Source organism: Dryobates pubescens, chromosome Z (assembly GCF_014839835.1).
Source record: "Dryobates pubescens isolate bDryPub1 chromosome Z, bDryPub1.pri, whole genome shotgun sequence".
Classification (NCBI taxonomy): Eukaryota; Metazoa; Chordata; class Aves; order Piciformes; family Picidae; genus Dryobates; species Dryobates pubescens.
The window spans coordinates 55,766,882-55,789,616 of record NC_071657.1 but is presented as its reverse complement, the minus strand read 5'-3'; the positions used below and the strand labels follow the sequence as shown (position 1 = coordinate 55,789,616).

Here is a 22,735-nt window from a genome sequence, read left to right as displayed (position 1 = left end):
GCTCTGTTTACTGTGGTGCAGGATAGGAGTGCTTTGCAAGAGACTTACAGAGATTTTTCAAGCCTTTCCTACCTATTTCAGGCTTAACACAACTGCATCTCCAATTGCACTGCTGTTAGTTTGCTGTGTTGGGTCATTACATCCCTTATGAGCAGGGCTATATTGGCATAATTTTTTTAACCAGTTATATGTTTCCTTGGTTTGGGGGCTCTCACACAACAGCCTAATGCTAGTTTTCAGTTATCTTCTAAATGTGACCATATTTGATTACTGTGGGAATGGTTGTCTCACTACTCTATTTCAGTGCTTGCATATACACACTCACAAATTCTTCTTCCTTGATAATTATTCAAATGCATCTAGTCTTAGCAGAGGTCCAGGGGTTCACCAAAATATAGGTTCTCTGTACTTCTTGGCAGGATTCTGAGCAAGTTTAATGCCATAATGCATGAGGCAGAAGAATAACAAAGAGGTGATTTGGCACAATCAGCACAGCTTCACCAAGGGCAAATCCTGCCTGACAAACCTGGTGACCTTCTATGACAAGGTCACAACATTAATAGAAGAAGGCTGAACAACTGACACCATTTACCCGGACCTGAGCAAAGTCTTCGACACCGCACGACAACCTGGTCTCCAAGCTGGTGCAGAATGGGTTTGATGGATGGACCATTCCATGGATAAAGAACTGGTTTGATGGCTGCACACAAAGAGTGGGGAAAAAATAGAAATGGGTAGATTCAGATTGGATGTGAGGAAGAAATTCTTCACCATGAGGGTGGTGAGACACTGGAGGAGGTTTCCCAGGGAGGTGGTAGAAACCCCATCCCTGGAGGTTTTTAAGGCCAGGCTGTATGTGGCTCTGAGCAGCCTGATCTAGTGTGAGGTGTCCCTGCCCATAGCAGAGGAGTTGGAACTAGCTGATCCTTGAGGTCCCTTCCAACCCTAACAGTTCTATGATTCTATGATCTGTGCTGCTTACCAGTCCATATACCACACTTAATAAAGCACAACATTAAATAGAAACAGGCACAACAGAAACCACAGCCTATACTTATACCCAGGTACCATGACAAGCACCCAAACTGCAAGATTCCTCTGCTTGATGATTTGTTCACAGTGGTAGATTCATCAAGAAGGCAGATAGCAGTCAGGAGCAAAAGACATGCAGCCATGATTGTTAGTGTTATAATGAGCATGTATCAGAATGCATAGGGACACAGTCTCAAGCTGTGCCAGGGGAGGTTTAGACTCGAGGTGAGGAGAAAGTTCTTCACTGAGCGAGTCGTTCAGTGGAATGGTCTGCCCAGGGAGGTGGTGGAGTCACCGTCCCTGGAGGTGTTCAAGGGGAGATTGGACGTGGCACTTGGTGCCATGGTCTAGTTGTGAGGTCTGTGGAGACAGGTTGGACTTGATGATCCTTGGGGTCTCTTCCAACCTTAGTTATACTGTGATACTGTGAAACAATACTGAGGCAGGGGACTGTACCTGCCATCCCTAGAAAAATCCACTCGTCCTGCTAAATAGGAGGTAGAAACAATGTGCCAATAAAAAATACAAAAAAATATATAAATTAACAAAGATGCAGTCATTACTGATAACGTAATGACAGATACACCCAGTTCCATACTCCAAGAAATTAATATTAGGCTCTTTGTAAATAGTTTACATAGCTCATCTGCTTCCCTGAAGTGGAATCACTCTGCTTTCAAAAGCTTCTAACCAGAAAGGACCCCAAAACACATCCCTTTCTATTTACTGAAATTAGTATGTTCTTGAGAGTTGAATTCCTACTAGGTAAACACCCTCCAGTACAAACTCACAGCCACCTGATGGTCTGGTGTCTTTAATAATTTCATTTGTTATCATAAACAATTGAATTTGAGGTTTTAAACTTACCTACTTTTCTCCAGATACTAGTGTGTTAAGATTCTGTGGCACCTTTTTCCTCAATATCTTCTAAAATTAATTTAATTAATTTAAGACTCTTTATGACTCTGACAACTCAGATAAATGATAATGAACTTTTTTTCCCCAGATTTCTCTGTCCTGGAGAGTGACTTGATACCTAAGGTTCTTTGCTTTGTTACTGCTCTTAACAGGTCATTGTATACACATTTTAAAGAGGAAAATGGTCATCATTAAAGTAATTTCACAGGAAAGTCCTAGGTATCTTAGGAAGTGGTAAATAGTCAGAAATTAAAGAGGGTTGGCTAACTGTATGCATTTCTAGAGGAAGAAAACTTCTGTTTCTTGACAGTTGCTAGCAGAATTACTTGAAAACCATTGTTATCAGCCTCTTAGAGAGAATTTAACTTTGAGTGTCTTACAACTAACAACTTCACAGTTAGAATAGAATGGAATTAACCAGGTTGCAAGAGACCTTCAAGATCATCAAAGTCCAACCTATCATCCAACACTAATCAACTAAACCATGGCACCAAGCACCCCATCCAGTCTCTTCCTAAACACCTCCAGTGATGGTGCCTCCACCATCTCCCTGAGCAGCCCATTCCAATGGCCAATCACTCTTTCTGTGAAGAACTTCTTCCTAAACCTTCCTAAACCTCCCCTGGCACAGCTTGAGACTGTATCCTCTTGTCCTGTTGGTGGTTGCCTGGTGTGGTGGTTTGAGCCTTCTTAAATTGAGGGGCCCAGAACTGGACACAGGACTCAAGGTCTGGCTTAACCAGTGCTGAGTACAAGGGCACAATGACCTCCCTGCTCCTGCTGGCCACACTATTCCTGATACAGGCCAGGATGCCATTGGCCTTCTTGGCCACCTAGGCACATTGTAGGCTCATGTTCAGCCTCCTACTAACCAGGAATAGATGTCCTCCAAGGAGGTCATTCCAAAACAGGCCAAACCAAAACAGACCACCAAGGCAATCACCAGGTCCCTTTCTGCCTGGCCACTCTCCAGCCACTCTGACTCCAGTCTATAGCACTGCTTGGAGTTGTTGTGGCCAATGTGTAGAACCTGGCACTTGGATGTGTTAAATCTCATGCCCTTGCACTCTGCCCATCTGTCCAGCCTGTCAAGGTCCCTTTGCAGAGCTCTCCTACCCACTAACAGATCCACACCTGTCCCCCAGCTTGGTGTTGTCTGTAAATTTACTGACGATGGACTCAATCCCCTCATCCAGATCATCAATAAAGATATCAAAGAGCATGGGGCCCAGCACCGATCCCTGGGGGACACCACTAGTGAATGGCTGCCAGCTGGATGTGGCACCATTCACCACCACTCTCTGGGCTCGGCTCTCCAGACAGTTCCTAAACCAGCAGAGTGCTGCTGTCTGAGCCAGGGGCTGACAGCTTGGTCAGGAGTTTGCTGTGGGGGATGGTGTCAAAGGCCTTGCTGAGGTCCAGGTAGACTACATCCACAGCCTGCCTCACATCCACCAGGCAGTCACCTGATCATAGAAGGAGATCAGGTTGGTCAGGCAGGACCTGTTCTTCCTGAATCCATGCTGGCTGGGCCTGATCCCTTGGCCATCCTGTAGGTGCTGTGTGCCTGCACTCAAGATGACCTGCTCCATAATCTTGCCTGCACTGAGGTCAGCCTGTTCAAAACCAGTATTCAATTCTGCTCCTTTAACAATAAAAAGTTTTTTAAAAAACAATATTGTAACTCTATTAACAATTTCCTCATTAAAATATAGTTCTGATTATTCTCTTAGGAAAAAAGAGTATGAGGGTAGATACATCTATGTTTGAGACACAGAGGCTTTCAGCCTGATAAAGGCTTTAAAAGTCCTAAAAATCAGAACACAATGTTTTGAATGTGATAATAGTCTCTTATATGCATTATATTCCACTTGAACAGTAAAGAGTGCTTGGAACGAGACGCAGGTCTTGAGCTCATGAGCACAGCAGTGATCTGCTGCAGCAGTTAAACACATGGACTGTCTGCCTTTCACCAGCCAGGACAATGGAGTGCTCCAGCCACAGTGATCTAAAGCCTCTTCATCATGCTTTATTTTCAGTTCAACAGAAGAGAAGGGTGACTTTGTGAAACAGGCATTAAGAAAATCTCTTTCCTCCTTTGTGTCAGGCACTACTACCCTTTACTGTTCTCTTAGATGAACAATTTTCCAAGCTTGAATGTTTACTAATTTTCCTTTTTTTAAAGCCCTCGGTCCCATTCTACAACTTCTCAAATGGAAAGCTTGAGGAATTCAAATCCCCAACTGATCCTCACAACAAGCTGCTCTTCCACATCTTTCCACATCCCTAGATAACCACAATGCCGAAGGCAAAACCCATCACTTTGGGTTTTGGCTCAGAGGCAGAGCCATGTGCACAGCTCAGCTACACAGGAATAGCACAGTCATGCCTCTGTGAGTAGTGTATCTCCACAAACATGAATATGGTAGCCCAATTCCAGGAACACACTAATTTCTTCTGGCCCTACATCAAAGGTCGGTTATGAGAGAAGAAAGCTACTCATGGGGTTATGCCCTATTAAAATATTTTGTATGAATCTACTCAAATTTGTCTTAGTTTAACAAAAGGAGTGCTACTTGAGCCTAGAAGAGCTTAGTAATTTCTCATAGGAAGTCTGCAACAAAGTTGAGAATAACAGATTTCAATGCTAGTCCCACAATTTCATCTAGTGCCCTTTCCCCCCCCCCGTTTTTATACCCAAGTTTCTGAAATTAATGAATACCAGATTTTCCAAGGTATGAAGACAGTGTGTAGCTACAGCTGTTCTGAGAACTTTCTCTGCCTAAGGCTAACTGTCCTTAGCTATCTCAGCTATCTAACTTAACATCTGTTGCACAAGACAAACTGGACAGTGTCATTATTGCTATCCCACTCTGAAGCTTCCAAGCATGTCACCCTGACTTACACAAACACGTGACTCAGGGAGATTAAAACATCTTGCATTAAAACAACACTTCCTAAGTGTTCTTAAGTTTAACGTGTACAAGTCACTGAATAAGATGGTAAAGAGTGAACAGGCTCTAATTCTGAGACAGCAAGCTGTCAGTGCAACAATGTACACAAAACTCATGCAAATCATGCTAGCAGAATTTATGTGCAAACGTGTGAAGGCTGAAAAACTCATTAGGGTTTCTGAAAGCAGCAAACAGATCTTTTCACAGTTGAAACACCACTGACTTAACTAGAGATGTGAATTTAAAAATATTTAACTGGTAATTAATCTCCTCTATAAATTCCTATTTATGGATGGCTGTCCGTTTCTGGATTCAGCTGTCCCACCAGATTAAATGTTGTCTTTACCCATCACCACATTTCTTGAGAATAATGAAGTTCTGTATGGTATGTTGCAAATACAGCCTGTTACAGCATTATTTTGGCAAAATCTGGTGGTTTGGCTCACATTACTTACCTTAACAGTCAAAATTAATCTGATTTGTCCTGAGTTTTTCATATTAGACAGTGGTCATATGAACTGTTGTGTTAGCATATCACTGCAAGCAGTGACTATTGTAAACAGCAGTGACAGGCACCTGACATGCACTTCTTCCACTGGCTTAACTAATAATCTAATTAATCTAGTAATACAATGCATGATTACCTTGGCTTAGCCTATTTGCAGAAGCAGCACAGCAAAATGCAGGGAAAAAAAAACCCAAACAGCATAAAAAACCCCTGCCTGCTACCTCACTCTGACTCATCTCACCAACATCCCTGTGCCAACAGCCAAAAAAACCCCCAGAACTCAAAGTAGCAACCAGAACCTGAAGCCTCTTCATGCTGCAATCTGAACTTCAAGCCCACAACTTTGCTCCAGCTAGCACTTTCATTTTGAAGCTTGCAAACTAGAACTCATCTTGGAATGCATGCTATTCTTTGGGTAGTAGCCTTAGACTTAAATGTTATCAGACAAAAAAAAAAAAAAAAAAAGAAAAAGAAAAAGGGCAAGACAAATAAACACAAACAACCCCCCCCCAAAACAAACAAAAAAACCCCACCAACACAAAACCAAAGCAACCCAGTATTGTCCTTTCTTGTCCTTTGTCCTTGTTTTTCACTTTGACTAAATTGAATCACCATAGTCTTCATAACTCTAATGCTGGGAATACTAGAATAAGCAAACCACCATTTTACTTCTGCGTCTTGTACTCAGAGACTGTGTAAAGATTTTAGAGTAAATTTCAGTGCAGTAGAAGCACTATTAACCACAAGAGTAGCAAAATGAACTCTGAGAACTACAGGCACCAGTTCAGAATTCTGGGTTTATCCCACTGAGCAAAAGCTATTTGACCACTTCCAGAAGGCAGTTTAATGGGTCGGTATTAGCCCAATGTAGGAAAAAGTCAATCATACTAAAAACACAGAAAAAGATAACTAGCTGCCAGAACCAAAACATGCTAGCACCCACTAATTAATACTTAATAACTAAGGACACCTCAAATATCCAGAAAAATCCATTCTGGGCATGATTCTATTCAATATTCTTTTTAATTGCTTCACTGTTAAGTTTGCTCATAAAATCTGCATCTGACACAAAGCTAGTGGGATTTGGTGAGCATCTTAGAAGATGGGATGAGAACTGAAGTTGGGAAATTGGAGAGCAGTTCAAAAACTGTTAAGATAAAATTCAGTACAAGTTTCAAGGGATACTCTTGCAAAAACACAAACAAAATTGGACTCATCTGGTTAGGGGGCAAAATGGCAGCCTGCAAAAAGCAAGGGGAGACAGTTCAACACCACAACGTGCTTCCCCTCTCCCTTAAAATACAACATCAAACCAAACTGGAGTTTTGTGGCCTACAAAATAAAAATGAACACTAATACAATATTACTACAATCCAGCCCACCTTTCTCAGACAAAGACTTCAAGAAGATGTCAGTGTAATATAATCTTACTGATATCACACTCACACACCTTGAGATTAGAGCAAATGAAGCTACTTTAAAAGAGGTTCTATCTTTTACATCTACAAGGACATCTAAATGAACAAGTGTCTTCAGGTAAAAGCTGAGGGGGAAACTGCACAAGTACCAATCACATTCATGAAAGTCGTGTTAGAACAGAAATTTTACTTTTATACCAGAAAGTAATGAAATCTACTTAAAGAGAAGGAAAAACCTTAACCAGCTCTAATGATTACTTGGTTGCACAGCTTCCATGGAGTATGGTACACTCATAGTATTACATACTGAGGATATTAGGATATTGGAAGGGACCTTTGGAGATCTTTGAGTCCAATCCGCCTGCCTGAGCAGGATCATATAATCTAGCACAGGTCACACAGGAACACATCCAGATGGGTCTTGAAATTCTCCAGAAAAGGAGACTCCACAACCTGTCTAGGAAGCCTGTTCCAGTGCTCTGTGACCCTTACAGTAAAGAAGTTTTTCCTCATGTTGAGGTGGAACTTCCTGTGCTGTAGTTTACATTCATTGTCCCTTGTCCTATCACAGGGTGGAAGTGAGAAGGGGATGTCCCTTCCTTCTTGATGCCCAGGCCTCATAGGTTTATAAACATTTATTAGATCCCCTCTCAGTCTTCTCCTCTCCAGACTAAAAAGCCTTGTAAGGCTCTTGGTCCAGCCCCTTAATCATCCTTGTAGCTTTCCATTGGACTCTCTCAAGTAGATCCCTGTCCCTTTTGAACTGGGGAGCTCAGAACTGGATGCAATATTCCAGGTGGAGCCTCACCAGGCCAGAGTAGAGAGGAAGGAGAACCTCCCTTGATCTGCTGGATATGCTGTTCTTAATGCACCCCAGCATTACTGTTGGCCTTCTTGGCCACAAGGGCACATTGATATCCCATGGATAAGTTCTGGTCCACTAGGACTCTCCGGTCCTTCTTCAAAGGGCTGCTTTCTAGCCGATCACCTCCTAACCTCAACTGGCACAGTTTATTTTTCCTTCCCAAGTGTATCTGCACTTATCTTTGTTGAACCTCATGAGGTTCCTCTCTGGCCAGCTCTCCAGTCTGTCCAGGTCTCGCTGAATGGCTGCACAGCCTTCAGGTGTATCAGCCACGCCTCCCAGTTTGGTATCATCAGCAAACTTGCTGAGCAGACACTCTGTGTGTCTGTCCCCTTATCAATGTCATTGACAAAGATGTTGAACAGGACTGGACCCAGCACTGATTCCTCAGGGATTCCACTAGTTGCAGGTCTCCAGCTGGACTTGGCACCATTGTACCTTGCCTTCATTCTGTTTTCACTGGAAGGGCTTGACTAAGTTCAAAGAAGTCTACAAGGTCTCTTTGTTTTCTACGGTATACACAATCCACCAAAGCAGCAGACACAAGCTAAAATGACACATATTTTTTAAAAAAATTAAATTATAAGTCCTAAGTTTGCTCACTTATGACATCCCTGGACATAAATTCCATTTGTTCATTTTTGTTATTTATACAGAAACCTGATGGTGAAGACATCTTCTTTAAATGATCCAGCTTAAGCCCATTTTCATTGGCCATCTAACCCAAGCAGCTGAACTTTGATAGAAACTGGCTGAGGCAATGAAAAAAAATATTTCTATTACTTCTGCTGCAGTGGCTGCAGCCTCTGGCAGAGCATTGATAGCAAATAGAGAAATACCACTACAAACTATTTCAGCAGAGGTTTTAAGGTGGTAGTTGTGAAACTGCTGTAAACATCTGTAGCTCTCTGACAGACATTGTGGTGCTTAATGAGTGTTCCTGCAAGACTTCCACTGACACTTCTTTCACACAGATTCACAGATTGCATCGTGTTGGAAGGACCCTCAAAACACCTATCCTATTTCCCCCCTGCAGTGAACAGGGACATCTCCAACTACATCAGACTGCCCAGGGACACATGGAGTCTGACCCTGAATGCCTCCAGGGACAGGGCCTCAACTGCATCCCATACCTGTTTGGATACTTTACCACTCTCATTGTGAAGCACTTCCTCCTTATGTGCTACCTAAATCTACCCTGCTCCAGTTTTGAAACCATTGCACCCTTTCCTATCACTACAAGCCCTTCTAAACAGTCCTTCCCCAGCTTTCCTGTATGCCTGTGTCAGACATTGAAATGTAGCTGTAAGGTCATGCCTTCTCTTCTCCAGGCTGAACAGACCCAATTCTTTCAGTCTGTCTTCATAGGAGAGGTGCTCCAGGCTTCTGATCATCTTTGTAGCCCTCCTCCAGAACGTCCATGTCTCTTGTGTTGGGGATCTCAACACAGTATTCCTGGTGAAGTCTCACCAGAGTGCAGCCCAGTATGTGATTTGCCTTCTGGGCTGCAACTGTGCATTGTTGTCTCACATCCAGCTTTTCATCCACCAGTATTCCAAAGTCCTTTTCTACAGGGCTGCTCCCAATCTCATCATTCCCCAGCCTGATAAGGGTCACCCTGTTCTAGGTGCAGCACCTTGCATTTTGCCTTATTTAACCTCTTGAGATTATCCTCACCCAACCTCTCCAGGTCCTTCTGGATAGCATCCCACCCTTCAATCTTACCAACCGTATCACTCAGTTTGGTATCATCTGCAACTCTGCTGAGGGTGCACTCAATCCTGCTGTCTTTATTTTCAGTGACAATATTGAACAGCACTTGTCACAATACAGACCCTTGAGGGACACCACTTGCCACCCATCTTCATCTGGACATCAAACCATTGACTACTATCCTTTGTAGCAGCCATCGAACCAACTCCTTATCCACTGGACAGTCCATCCATCCATAAAATGTGTAGCTCTCCAGTTTCAAGAGAATGGGGTTGTGAGGGACCATCACATGGTTTACCAGAGTCCAGATAGATGACATCTATTGGTCTGCTGATGTAGTTGTTACACCATCATAGAAAGCCACTAGGTTGGTCAAGGAGGACTTGCCCTTGGTGAAGCCATGCAGGCTATCATGAATCACCTCCCTGTCCTCCATGCATTCCACTACTGCTTCCAGGAAGACCTGTCAAAAGAGCACCTACTCTCATCATGGTACTTTATTTAGTTTGAAAATTATGTTCAATTTTATTGTTGGCAGCATTCAACAGAATCAGTTAAGGGCCTTCTTTTCTCTTGTGTTAAGATGGACAGGTCAGAGGAAAGTAAGTTTGTCCTTTAGCATGTGACTATTCACCATGTTTGCATATTCACTGTGCATGAAGTTTCAGCTACTCAAGTCTCATCTAGTGAGCCTTATTGATCCTACCAATTTCAGTAAAGATTTTCAGATCATTTGAGCATGGCTGCCTTGATTAAAAAAAAAACAAAAACAAAAACATGTTTTCAAATCTCTCAATACAGGTTACAATGAGATTAAATGATACTTCATCAAAACACAAAAAGAAAAATTCCATTCAATGGGAGTTTTTGTGGCCCCCAAATGAAGATGACTACTGAAGCCTTCTCAAAATAAACATGATCATTAAGTGGCATTGATACATTTATCCCAAAGTTAAGTGAGCATTTTTTCCTTTTGTCTGAGAGATTGATTTCATATTCCATGTTTTCTTCTCTGTATGCTTTCCACCAAAAAGAATGGCTTGACCTGATTTAGAATGGTTTGAGTGCAACAAGCAGTTGAGCTGTCTTGCAAGGAAGCTTCCTCTCCATTATTTAAGGCTTGTTTTCTCTTTTGGAGAAGAAAAGGCAAAGGGCCCTCAGATTTACTCTGACGGATGGAGGAGAGGAAAACAACAACACAGAAAAACCCAAGCAAACCACAACCCCCCCCCCCCAAATCAACAAAATCCCAAACCAGCCAACCAAACAGAACCCCCACAAAAACACACACCAAACAAAACCAAAACCCCCTTTCATTTCATTAGTATAATTTCCCAATAATGTTAAGTACAATTTTTATATCTAAGACACTGAGTTGCAACTCAGTTTAAGACAGCTAAAACCAAAAGTATAAATTAGTTGTGGATAAAAAGGTTTACATAATGATACTGCTATTTTTAACACAGAATTCGAGTATTTTCACTTCTTCGATTTTATTCCCAAGTAAATATTTTTCATAGACAAAGAGGAACTGAAGATTGCCTTTCCAGTTTATAGGCTGGATAATTGCTGCTGTGCAGTTACGCTAATTCTTACACTTACTTTCAGCATTTTGATAGTCACTTTACATAACCAATAAGATGAAGATAACGATTAAGTAATCGCATCTTAGAAAAACAGAGAAACTGTAGCAATTAGCACCGCCTAGTAAGCATTGTAACTTGGTGATTACTGCTCCTATTCAACTAACAAAACCCGCCCCAAGCTAGGCACCACTGTAAACAATAGCTGTCACTTAATGACCACGAGATGCATTTGGTGCTTCCGGCATTACTTCAGGTTCGTAACCTGCCCACAGCAGAAAACTAACTACACGTTAAATACTGTCACGGAGCATCTGTAGTAGCTACTGATTTTAATACTGAAGTTCCTCTTGGCACTTCTACTCGGGAGCACGAAGTGAAATTCGCAGTAAAAGAGTTATACCAGTTTTAGAATGCCATATACCTCCCGGACGATGTTAAACAGAGATAATGACACAGAACACCACATACAGCAGTTTGACTAATTTATCTTTTTTGAAAGTTGACTGCAGAACTGGTGTTCAAAAAAACCCCTCAGACTGGGAGGCCCATGACTTTAATGAACTACTTGGTCGTTGCATAAACAGGTATAGCTTCTGCAAACAATGTGAGCTCTGCACGGCTTGTCTGCAATATCAGCAGTAAAAAAAAAAACAAAACCAAACAAAACCAAAACCAAAACAAATACAGCACGAGCACGCAGAGTTGAAAAGCGTACTTCCAAACCAAAAAGCTACAAATCTACAAGGGCGAAAGCAAGAGACACGCTACAAACATAATTGCACTGTTCACCCTTCCTACCCCTTAGAAACAATAGATCCACCTCCGCACTTCACACAGCCCTGTATCTGGCGACTGCTTCAACAGCCGCCTCCAGACCTGCGAAGCGCAACAGCCCGATCTTCCGAGGAGTACGTAGCTGTGCACAGCAGAACCAGCCGACCGCCAGCGGTGCCTCGTCGCCAGAGGCCGTTGGGAGCGGGAGCCTGCCTGCCAGGCCGGTTCAGCTGGAATGTTCTTGGCAGCCACGGCATCCTGCGCCATCAGAGACCGGAGCAGTTTCGGGACGAGTAACAACACCCTTCCACATTTTTGGTTGTGGTGGGTCTCTTGCTTGTTTTTGCCTTTTTTTTTTTTTTTTTTTTTTTTTTTTTTTTTTTTTTTTTTTTAAAGGGCAGGGAGACAGACAGCACTCACCCCTACGCCGCCTGCCAGGTACGTAAGACCTCAGCGCCAGTCAGGCTGGCTCCTCCCCGCCGTCCCCCTCACCCCCCCCCCCAGCAGCAGCTGGCTCGTCCCGGCAGGCTGAGGCCGGCAAAGTTCTAGCACCTTCTTCACCTCTCACCAAAGTACTCCCACGAGTACTATCGACAACGCCCGCGCCATGCCGCCTGCTCCTTCTCCTGATGGAAGGCGCTGCCGTCACTCCCTCTCCTCAGCATAGACAAGCTGGGAAGGGGTGAGGGGGCTCAGGGCAACCTCGAGCGGCAGGCCACGCTGTCACCCTGACCCGCCGCCGAACCCGTGCATTCGCTCTCTCGCTCCCTTGCTTGCTCACTCCCTGCCTGCCACGCTCCTACACACCTCTTCGCCTCCCCAGCCTCTCCATTGAGCGACAGCTGGCCGGCGCCAATAGCATCGCTCTTTCCGCCCAAGGGGGCGGGCACTCCCTCGCCCGTAGGCCAATGGAAACGCCGTTTCCTGAGCGGTGGTGTCGGTGAGGGGAGACGGTGGGAGGGGGCCGGAGGAGGAGCAGGAGTTTAGGAAGAGGAGGGAATGGCTGTCATCAATGAAGTCATGTTCATAATCTAGTCTTTCGCCCCGGTTCCGGACTCGGGTGACTCACCAAGGGGGAGAAGAGCGATATCCACCACGGCGCTCCTCCTGGGCGGAAGGTAAATATAGCTTACAACTCGGTCCGCCCCCCGCCCCGCTCCGAGTCCCTGGCACGGCGGTGCCTGTGTCGTCCTTTATTGTTAGTGATCGCGCCGGCACGCACCGTGCCCACCTTCCTTTCCCCAAGAACATCCCTCTGGCCCCGGCCGCCGTCGTGCCACCTGCTTCTTCTCCCCACCTTCTTCAGCACCCGAACCTCCCAAATATTTATATCCCCTAGTGGGTGGAGAGAAGAAAGTTTTGATCCGGTATTTCTGGAATAATCACGATGCAGATCTCCGGGTGGGAGGGAAAAATACCCCAAGGCGTCGCTGACGGCTGACTTGTGATTCAGCGGCACCCGCGAAAGCAACCGGGAGCGGCCAGGCGCCGTGCCCGCGCGTCGGTAGCCGCCGTGCGTGGTGTGCAGCGGGGTCGCTGGCATTTTTCACCGGCGGGCTCGTACGGCAAAACCCACCAGTTCGTGGCACCTCTTGCCGCGAGCGTGTCACAAGCTGCAGGCGACACGACCGGGAGAGAAATAGATCCGGGAGAGCGCCAGCCCACACTTCCCTCCACGCAGGGGAGGCTCCGTGGGCCGGGTGCGGCCTCGCCTACTGCTCCACCTGGTGTGGGCTGCTTGGTGGGCTGCGTTTCGGCGCTGGGTGAAGTTCACGGCGTCCGGCGACGGGAGAGTACGTTGTGGTGGGGCAGTTTCTCCGCTATGGCACACGCTCGCGTAGACCCGGCCGAGAAAGGGGAAGTGGGGTGGCATGAGGAGAGAGAAATATGGTGCATGAGGGAGCAGTCTAGCCTGTAAGAGTAGCGGCGTTCCACAGCAGAGCCAGGGAGGCCATGATCCGGATAATCTCCCTGGCTCCCTGGCTGCCTGTCACAAGCACTACATACACCGGGGAGGGGGGAGGAGGTGGGGACTGGGACTTCGCCCTGGCTACGGCTCCTGTTGCTTTTCGGACTCTCTGTTTTTAAATGTACAGTCAAGACCCTACTGCTGAAAAGACGTCGCGATTCACTTCTCAAAATAGATTGGGTCCGTCTCCCACCCCCGAGCGTTTTCTCTACAGAAATCATGCCTGCCTCCCTCCCCCGGCCTTGCAGCAGTCGGTGAAACGGAGTAGCACAAACATGCGTTTGCAATTTTGTAATCGCCTTGCAAGCAAAAAGCGTTTTATTTCCGGTGTGCGCTGGTTTTTTTTTTAAAATTTTTTTTTTTTTTTAATGGTGTCGGGCGGAGCGAGCATTAAGGCACACGCGGATGCTCAGGTAGAGGCGGCTTGTCTGTCCCGTCGGGAGAGGGTGGTCGTCGGCACCTGGAAAAGTTCTCTGCCGGGCCGGAGGCGGGGGCAGGCAGCAGTCTGCTGCAGCTAGCTGTCGGGCGGGGCACAAGGGCAGTAGAGCCCATCCCCTGGCCTCCATGGGAGTGAGGGAGGCGGTGGCAAGCGGCACTGGCGGCTGGGGGTGGCCTTTCCCGTCCCTCTGCCTGTGCGAGCGGCGGCGGTGGTGGAGGATCAGGAATTCAAAGCCGCCACACACAGGCGCACAGACATGTTTGCTCGGCGTGACATGGTGGCAGGGGGAAGGAGCGGCGGGTCGACGGGCCCAGCCCAGTCCTGAGGCATGTCCCTGCTGCTAGTTCTCCTGCGGGCGCCGAGACACCCCCTGCGCCGTCGAGGTACAGGGCCTTCCGCGGCACGCAGCTGGGAGCGGTGCAGGCATTCCTTCTTGGAGGGGAGGGGGAAGGGGGATGAGGCAGCTAGGATAAGTCATCCGGATAGGGACGTTTGAGAGCCGGTTTGCTGGAGCGAAAACTTTCCAGAAAGGCCGGAAGGGGAGAATAGGGCCCTACTGGTTGTGGGCGCCCGCCCCGGCGTTTTGGCGAGGGGACGCGGCGGGCGGCCCGGCGCCGAGGCCTACGCGCAGCCGGGCAGGGCCGGAAGAGCCGCGCGGCGCTGCCGAGGCAGAGCGGTGCCGCGGAGGGAGCGGGCGGCCCGCGGCCGGCCCTGCGTCCGTGTGCCCGTGCCAGCACAGGGGCGCGGTGCCATCTCGCTCCCCGGCGCACGTCCCATTAAGATAGAGGTGCGGGGAGAAAGTGAGTTTTTCGGTTGGTCTCCCGCCCCCAGATTTATGGTGGTGGAACAACAAACTGCGCACGGCTGGAAAAGTTGCAGTTCTTCTAAACGCGAACCTATGTTACGGTTAACCGACGTTTTTAATTCTGTTTTTTATTTTTTCCCCTTAAGTGTTCAATATGGTCAAGTAAGAGGGTGGTTAAGTGTCTCAGCATGGCTACATTGATAGAGTCGAAATTGGTTTTCTTTGCTGTATCTGCTTCTGTTTGATACTCACTTTCCAAACTTCAGGCTATTCTGTGCTTTCTAAGATCTTTTGATGAGTATTTTGGATAGGTAAGTAAGTAACTAACTGAAGAATTGAAACTGTAAAAATTATTTATTTAATTTTACTTTCACCATTTTAAGTATTCTGCATGATTTCTGTGGGAGCTATGACACGGCGTTACTCTGCTTTCATTCTTTATCGTTTTCCTTTAGATTTCTTCAGTGGTACTTGTTTTTAACCATAGTCCCTAAGACCCAGACGATAAACATTGTACTGGAATTTAATTCTTTGGTAGTGCACCAGTTTTGTGTTCGAGGTGGGGCAGTCTCTTCTGTGTAAGTTAGTATTGTTGTGCAAATAAAGTCACACTTTCTCTTTGGGAACCTAATTGCCCTATTACTCTCTGACTGTTTCTTCTGTCCTTTTGTTATTCTAGGGAAAAAAATGATGTACCGAAAAGATAGGATTTGAGGCAGATTTTTATGCTCGTTTATATCAGTAAAATTGAAAAGAGCATTTAAAAACAAGTCTAAAGTGTTACCATGCAGCAAATGTGGACTTGACAAAGGTGGGGGTAAAACTTAATTAAATACAGTATTCCATGAGTTATTTCTCAGCTTTAGGAGTTGTATTTCTGTGATGTTTCTTAGAACGTGCACCAGAAGACTGTGTTCAGAGCAGTCTTAGAGGTTTCCTTTTGTTCGTTTCTGCAGTGATCAGTGAGCAATTTCTTGTCAAGTTTTAAGAATGCTTTCACCAACACCTGAGGCTTGAAAATTGGCAAAAGAAAAACTGCTCCAGCTAGCAGTCTTGACAAAGATCTATATGAAATTAATATCTGCAGCTATATTTTCTCTCTTTTTGTTGGACTTTTGAAGTTAGGGTCAGAAAGTGCACAGAAGCAACTTTGAAAAATACCAGCACTCTCACTTGTGGCTTTCATGGTCCTGATTAGTAATATTAATTTAAATAAATGTTCCTTTTCAGTAGGAGACTTTTCATTCCTCCTGTTACATTTTTGTAAATCAGTCACAAAAGTGCTTATTATATTTTTTGTGTGCTTCTGCAGTTGAAGTTCTCCTTGTGCAAAGAGTGCTTCCTAGACCTCCACCTCTTTTGACGTTTATCCCTTCAGTTCTGTTTTTGTCTGATCTCTAATGGAGTTGTAAACACGACGTTATGATGTAAGATCACTTGTCATGAAAATGGCAGTAGAGAAAAACTTATACCTATTTGAAAAATAAAATAAGAAAGGATGAATAAAAAATAAAGGAGTAAGACTTACTTAAACACAATACCAGTAGCTTGCAAACATAGTAGAAGGAAGACTAATACTGAAAACTCCCTTTTTGTACCTGACATGGGTAAAGAATTGCTTCTTAAGTGTAAACATTTTCCTGTTTATCTCCACTTGGTAGAGGTTATTTCCTATATATCACTGCAGGCTGGATGATTTAGGTGGATGATTTAGAACTAAGACCTTTGGGGAAAGTGTTAAAATTAAGTTTGTTGTTACAGAAATGATACTTTTCTGTATCTTCACTGATATCTTACCTTAAGTAAATTGTATTTGAAACAGTCTTCTCCCTTCTTCTTTTAGTTTAAAGACATGCGACTTCAGTAATATGGTGAATTCCTTTAATTCTGCCTATCTCTCATTAGCTTTTGATTTTCAGAATCTAATGTGAAGGTGTTTTTCAAGAAATGTGATTACTACCTCTACTAAAGATCGTGGTATGGAAACTTGATCGGTAACCAGTTAGTGTTGGCAAGAATCAGTTTTACGTACATGAAACATACAGTGGAATGTACATATGTAGCAAATGTGGACTTGGGCATTATCTACTGTGACTGTGGTGGTTATAAGACAATTAAACTGACTGTAACTGTCTGTCCTTCTCTTTTCCTTAAAGATAATGACTTTTGCAGCAAAGCCATCCCTCTGTGCTGTAGCCTCTTCCTTGTGGCATCGTAGCTTAACCTAACTTGCCGTGAACTCTGACTTGCAATGATGCCTTTTGACATTCCTCTCCCAGCTGTTAGCCATGCGTTTTGTTGTGCTAATTTTAGTTTTTCATAAGAAAGTATTCTGTAAGTCAGCTACACATTAGGAGTAAGATCTTCTACCAGAATATTCGTAAAGAATTGATGGTGGCCAGTATTAGGACTATCATCTTAAACTATCACTGCATGTGAAAAGGGGGTGCATGTAGACAGACTTCGGTTAAGAGCTAGGCGAAGGGCTAAAGCAGTGTCTAGAGGTTTTTGTCTGTGGCCTAAGGGTCTGCATATGCAATTAGGGTGCAGCATTTATGACTTGTAGCTTAAACTGCACATTCCCTTCCAGAAGATTATGGAGTTGTTAGATGAAAGAGTATGCAAAAGCTTCTCTTGGGTGAACTGAGTAACTTTGGTTGAAGTTAACTGAAGATTTGACTCTTCTCTATACTGATTTTTTTGGTTGTTTCATGTAAGCCCATTTATTGATTGATAAAATTACAGTAGTTAAATCCTGGTAAATGTTAATGCAGGATGTCCTGTGGGGCTGAATAAGACAAACCACTTACTTGCTTCTAAATAAATTGTCATTATTGATCAGTTGTTAAACTTCAGACACCTTCATTCGATTACAGTTAGCAGATTAAACATGTACTAGGGGTCACTGACAATATCATTTCATGTTTTCTATGATGGTGTAATACAAATTACTCCTTTATGCTGTAGTGTATAATTTCACAGTATATCTTTTGAAAGCCACTTACAAATCATGGCTTCAGTTGGTGATGTATGGGGAGAAATAAACTGTGATTATTTTTCTGTGAAGGCAAAAATTACAGTCTGCTTTGCAGTGGGTATGTGGCTTTTGCATGGGTTCACATTTCCTTTTAATCAGATCTAAGTGATGCAATTTCCACTTACTTTCCATTACCTATAGAAGACAGGGGATCTGGCTAAAACATCCTGGCTGAAGTTCCGTTGAGGTTGACTCAGTTCTGGAAAGACAGCAGTTGTATTGGATCATGAAGGAAAACAGCTAGAAAAATTATAAATACTTACTGTTCCATCTGTTCTTAAACTCAAATGTGTGTGCTGTGTTGAAGCATATAATCTCTGGATCTTTCTGGGTGTCCAGCTAGTCTTGAGTTCTGAAGTAATGCAGATGTTTGTGTTGTCTGCTGTGTTTTAGTTTTGGATCTAGTTTGGGCTGTTCACAAAATACATTTGATGATACTGGTGTAAATAACCTAAGAAGTCATAAAGGACTGCAGTTCAAGAAGCGGTAGGTCATACTTGGAGTCTTGTGGGTAGCACTACTCCCATGAGGGATTTGAGGAAATGTTAAGATTGGTCATTTGAGAATCAGTTAGTGTGTAATGCAGTTGAGAATTAAGGCCAGCAGCCTTACTAAGTACAATGAGATGGAAATACGTTTTTGTTTTCCTTATCAGCATTTATTTCCACACCCTTCCCCATCCCCCACCCCCTTGCCTTGCCTTTGCTATTTTGACAGGCACAATTCATTAAAAAGCAGTCCAAACAAGTTGGTCTGTGGCAGAGAGTTGGCTTCATTTTGTTATTTCAGTATAGGGACCAGAATTTTCATAAACTAATCACAGTGTTATCTAGATGGAGCTTGGCTGCTCTTGTACCTGTTGTCTCTTTATACTATAGTTTTTTTTCCTTTGACTTTAGTGAGATTTTTATATGAACCCAGGAATTAGATAGCTAGCTCTTACTGGTTTTTAATGTGAGCAGATGCCTGATTTCTGCAGGGGTTTTGTGCAATCTCAGACTTAGTAAATATAACTAAGCTATTTTTGAAACTTGTTAAATGGCTTTTTATCAATTCTCCCTTACTTGGTGGGGCCATGTGTAATGTATTCTGGGTTATGGCAGTGGCTGTTTTAAAAATTTTTGTGGACTACTGTTGCTAAACAAAATTACTTTTTATATCCATGTATATCTCTGGAAAAGATTTATTACTTGCTTTCAGGTAATATTTTCCAACATTTTGTGTTCACCTAATGTAGATTTTCTTTTTTTTTTTTAATATTAGTGGTTTTTTTTGTTGTTGTTGTTTTGGCTTTTTTATTTTTGTTTTTTGCCTTTTTAGTGTAAGTATGTTCCTCGACATCTCTGGAGGTAGACCTGTTTAAAAAAAAACAGTTACATATTTGGTGAGTTTATCTACTCATAAAGAAAGATAACAAAGAGACATCATCTGTTTTAAGGGTTGTAATGTTCCCATCTGGTAGTCACTATTTTTCGCCAGTTAGACACTTGCTTACCCTTTAAAAAGTTTTCCAGACTTGTGCACACGTGTTTAATGTGTATGTATATGACAGTGTTGTAAGTAGTGAACCTGAGACTGTTAATTTTTATGATAACTACAGGCTGAATTTGAAGTAGAAGGGAATTATGAATTAGGGGAGGTTTTTTTGCAAAACAGGTTATTCTGGGATATTGTATACTGATAGTAGTTTAGTAATCAATTGTGTTGTGATTCTGTATACATTGCTCTGAGTAGTGGTGACGATAGCAGCTTCTGCCTTTGTAAATAGGCTGAATTTGGCTAATAACATGCAGAGAGGGTGTTAGTCTTGTATTTTGCAATGTACTGATTGACTTCTATTGGAACTCTTTGTTATGTGAAACAGTTGTTCATATAGTCAAACTGTAGCGCTTGTAAGAAGCTGTGTCATGGTTTATGCAGTTGTGAATTATTTGCTAACTTGATTCCTTTTGTGGTAATGTCATGGGGTCGTAGGGGACTAATTAGTGATTATAGCGTTTTGTTTTGAACAGAGAAGCTTCATAGGCATCTCCCTATTTAACCTTGCAACGAAATAGAATCCCAAGGTAGCCTATTTCAGGTGAGGATGCTCTATTTTAAATGAGCTAAGCAGTGTTTTAATTTGTTGCCTTTAATCAGAAAAAAGTAGTAGCTATTAATACATAACAAAAGCAGAGTTATAATAAAAAGCTATTAAGTTGGTTTTGATCCTGACAGAATTATTAAGTAATTGGGGATGTATGAGTGAAACTGGTCTTGATGCAGTGTTTGTCTTTCTAGCAACTTCAGACTCTTGCTTGTGAAAAAAGAAAGATGATCAGTTCTGTAAGCTTGGAATTCCCTGATTGCTAGCAGTAAGCAGTAATCCACTTATTTGGAACCTTGGGAGGGTACTTTGTTTTTCTTGAGAGTCTATTTCTTAATTTGCCTGCAAGCTAGGGTGTTTGCAGTGTTACAGTGTGGCTCTGTATAAACAGTGTCATAACAGGGTTACACCACTTGTCTTGGAAAATACCTACTGCTGACTGTGGATGGTTATAAATCCAGATGTGGAAGGTAGAACACTCCTGTGATAAATTCTGTAAGGAGAGAGGCTGAGACAGGCACTTGTCTTAGACCTTGTAATGTATCATTACGTTGTAATTATCTTGTACCAAATTAGAATGCTTTTTAATAAGACTTATTTTTCATTGGATTGGTATTATTATTGTGGGACAGATAATCATGGGTGGATAAACTTATAAAACTACACCTATATTAAGTAAGTGGAACAGACTAAGCCCATTTAATGTGAGCTGCTGCTGAAAGTGGTGATCCTTCTTTGTGCTTCACTGGAACTCATCTGTTGTTTCAGTTCAGCAATGTCACTCATTAGGTGTTTTGTTGGTTGGTGGGTTTGGCTTTTTGTGTTTATTTTAGTATAGTGTTTTTTTTCAACTGTGTTAGCTACTTAAATAATGAGATCACTGTATGATCAAATACATAGAGGAGTGGGGAATACCAAGAAACATGTCTAATCTTGTTTTAAGTAACTAGCCATAGTTTTGTAAAAATATGGTAGCTTTATCACTGTATTAGAATACTTTGACACTAGTAAACAAAAAGTTCCCAATAATAAACACTGATAAATGTTCTTCAAAAGATGAAGAAGAATGATAAAAGTTCTTGGAAATGTTCCAAGCCTGTAGCCTGCATTAGTTTGTTTTCATAAGAACATGGAAATGAAAAAAATGGTAATGGTTTTTCAGCCTGTAAAAGCCTGTGATTTGTTCTCAGGGCACTTACTGTTTTATAAGCCACTTGAGCTGCACTCTTCTAGTTTGTGACATCGACAGAACTGCTGAACTGAATTAGAACTCTTCAGTCCAAAGTAATTGTCCTTTCTGTTGTTGTTTTATTTGGTATTATCATTGCATCTGGGTATAACCAGAGAAGTCCTATGTTAATAACTAAAACCCCCACAAAACTCAGAAAACAGTCTTAATAATCCTTTAAATGTTTGTTTTGCTGTCTTACCATATTATGAAAGAGTTCACATCTGTTTAGGGAGAGATTTTTAAAAACACATGTATTAGAGAGGTGCCCAGCTCAAGTAGTATGCTTGACCCTGTGTGCTACATCTGATGATAGCAAGTACTCATTGCTTTTTTCTATGAGTAGCATACAAATATCCAGAAATTGGCAAGCTATAAGGATTTTATCTTTCTAGGAGGTTTTTAGAAGGATGGTCAAAATGATTTGCAACATTAAGGATCATTTAAGCATCTTCTGCTGAAGACAGCTTGCCATGTGTGTGCTTGTGTGTGTAAAGACTGCTAGTAGTTTGTACTACTTTTTTTTCAGTGCCCCTATCATCACATAGAAATTCTGCTTTTTGTTTTGTTTTGGTTTTGTTATTAGAGGTATTCTGCTGACTGAAAAGGAGACAGAAAATAGATGTCCACGCCTACAGACCCTGGCGCCATGCCTCATCCTGGTCCATCTCCTGGACCAGGACCTTCGCCTGGACCGATTCTAGGACCTAGCCCAGGACCAGGGCCATCTCCTGGCTCAGTTCACAGCATGATGGGGCCAAGTCCTGGTCCACCCAGTGTCCCACATCCGATGCCAACAATGGGACCTACTGATTATCCACAGGAAGGCATGCATCAAATGCATAAGGTAATAGTTTATTACAAGTGAACCTTTTCTTCTGGCAGTTATCTCCAATGATTAACAAATGTACTTACACGAGATTTAGACCTGCACAACTGCTATTGCACATCATGTATCCCCTGCAAAACTGCAGCTACATTCCTGCTTCTGTCTTTTAGTAGTAAAGGTGGTGCATAAATCAGATGAAACAATTTCCTTGTTCTTAGTAGACTGCTTTGAACTATAGAGTTAGTAGTTTGCAAATCTTTATTGGTGAAGTGTACTTTCAATAAAGCAAATGTTACTAGGGGTAAAAATAATTATTTACAGTGTTGAAACCTTATCATAGACCATTCTAACCATGTGGAAGGTTTTTTGTTTGTTTTTCTTCTTGTCTGTCTTGTGTTTGCATGCATTTCATTTGTTTAATTACTGTTTTTAACTCTGAAAGGGCTTGCAGAGCTTTTTACTCTTCCATGTTTGTGAAAAGCCTGGTTTCTGAGTTATTTTATAAGGGCTCCATCTCACTAAGGATTTAAAAACTACATAGTGTAGAGCATGTGAAGAACTGGGCCTCAGTGGT

At 43.0% G+C, this 22,735-nt stretch overlaps 1 protein-coding gene across 1 annotated transcript in view; it reads left to right on the top strand.

Moving 5' to 3' along the window:
• The first annotated feature begins 12,712 nt into the window (after window positions 1-12,712).
• The window catches only part of SMARCA2 (SWI/SNF related, matrix associated, actin dependent regulator of chromatin, subfamily a, member 2), a 121,273-nt gene continuing 111,250 nt past the window's right edge, over window positions 12,713-22,735 (top strand). Inside the window, 2 exon segments of the mRNA XM_054178817.1 lie at window positions 12,713-12,886; window positions 21,919-22,179. Coding sequence (XP_054034792.1) covers window positions 21,955-22,179 — 225 coding nt within the window. The 5' untranslated portion in view covers window positions 12,713-12,886; window positions 21,919-21,954.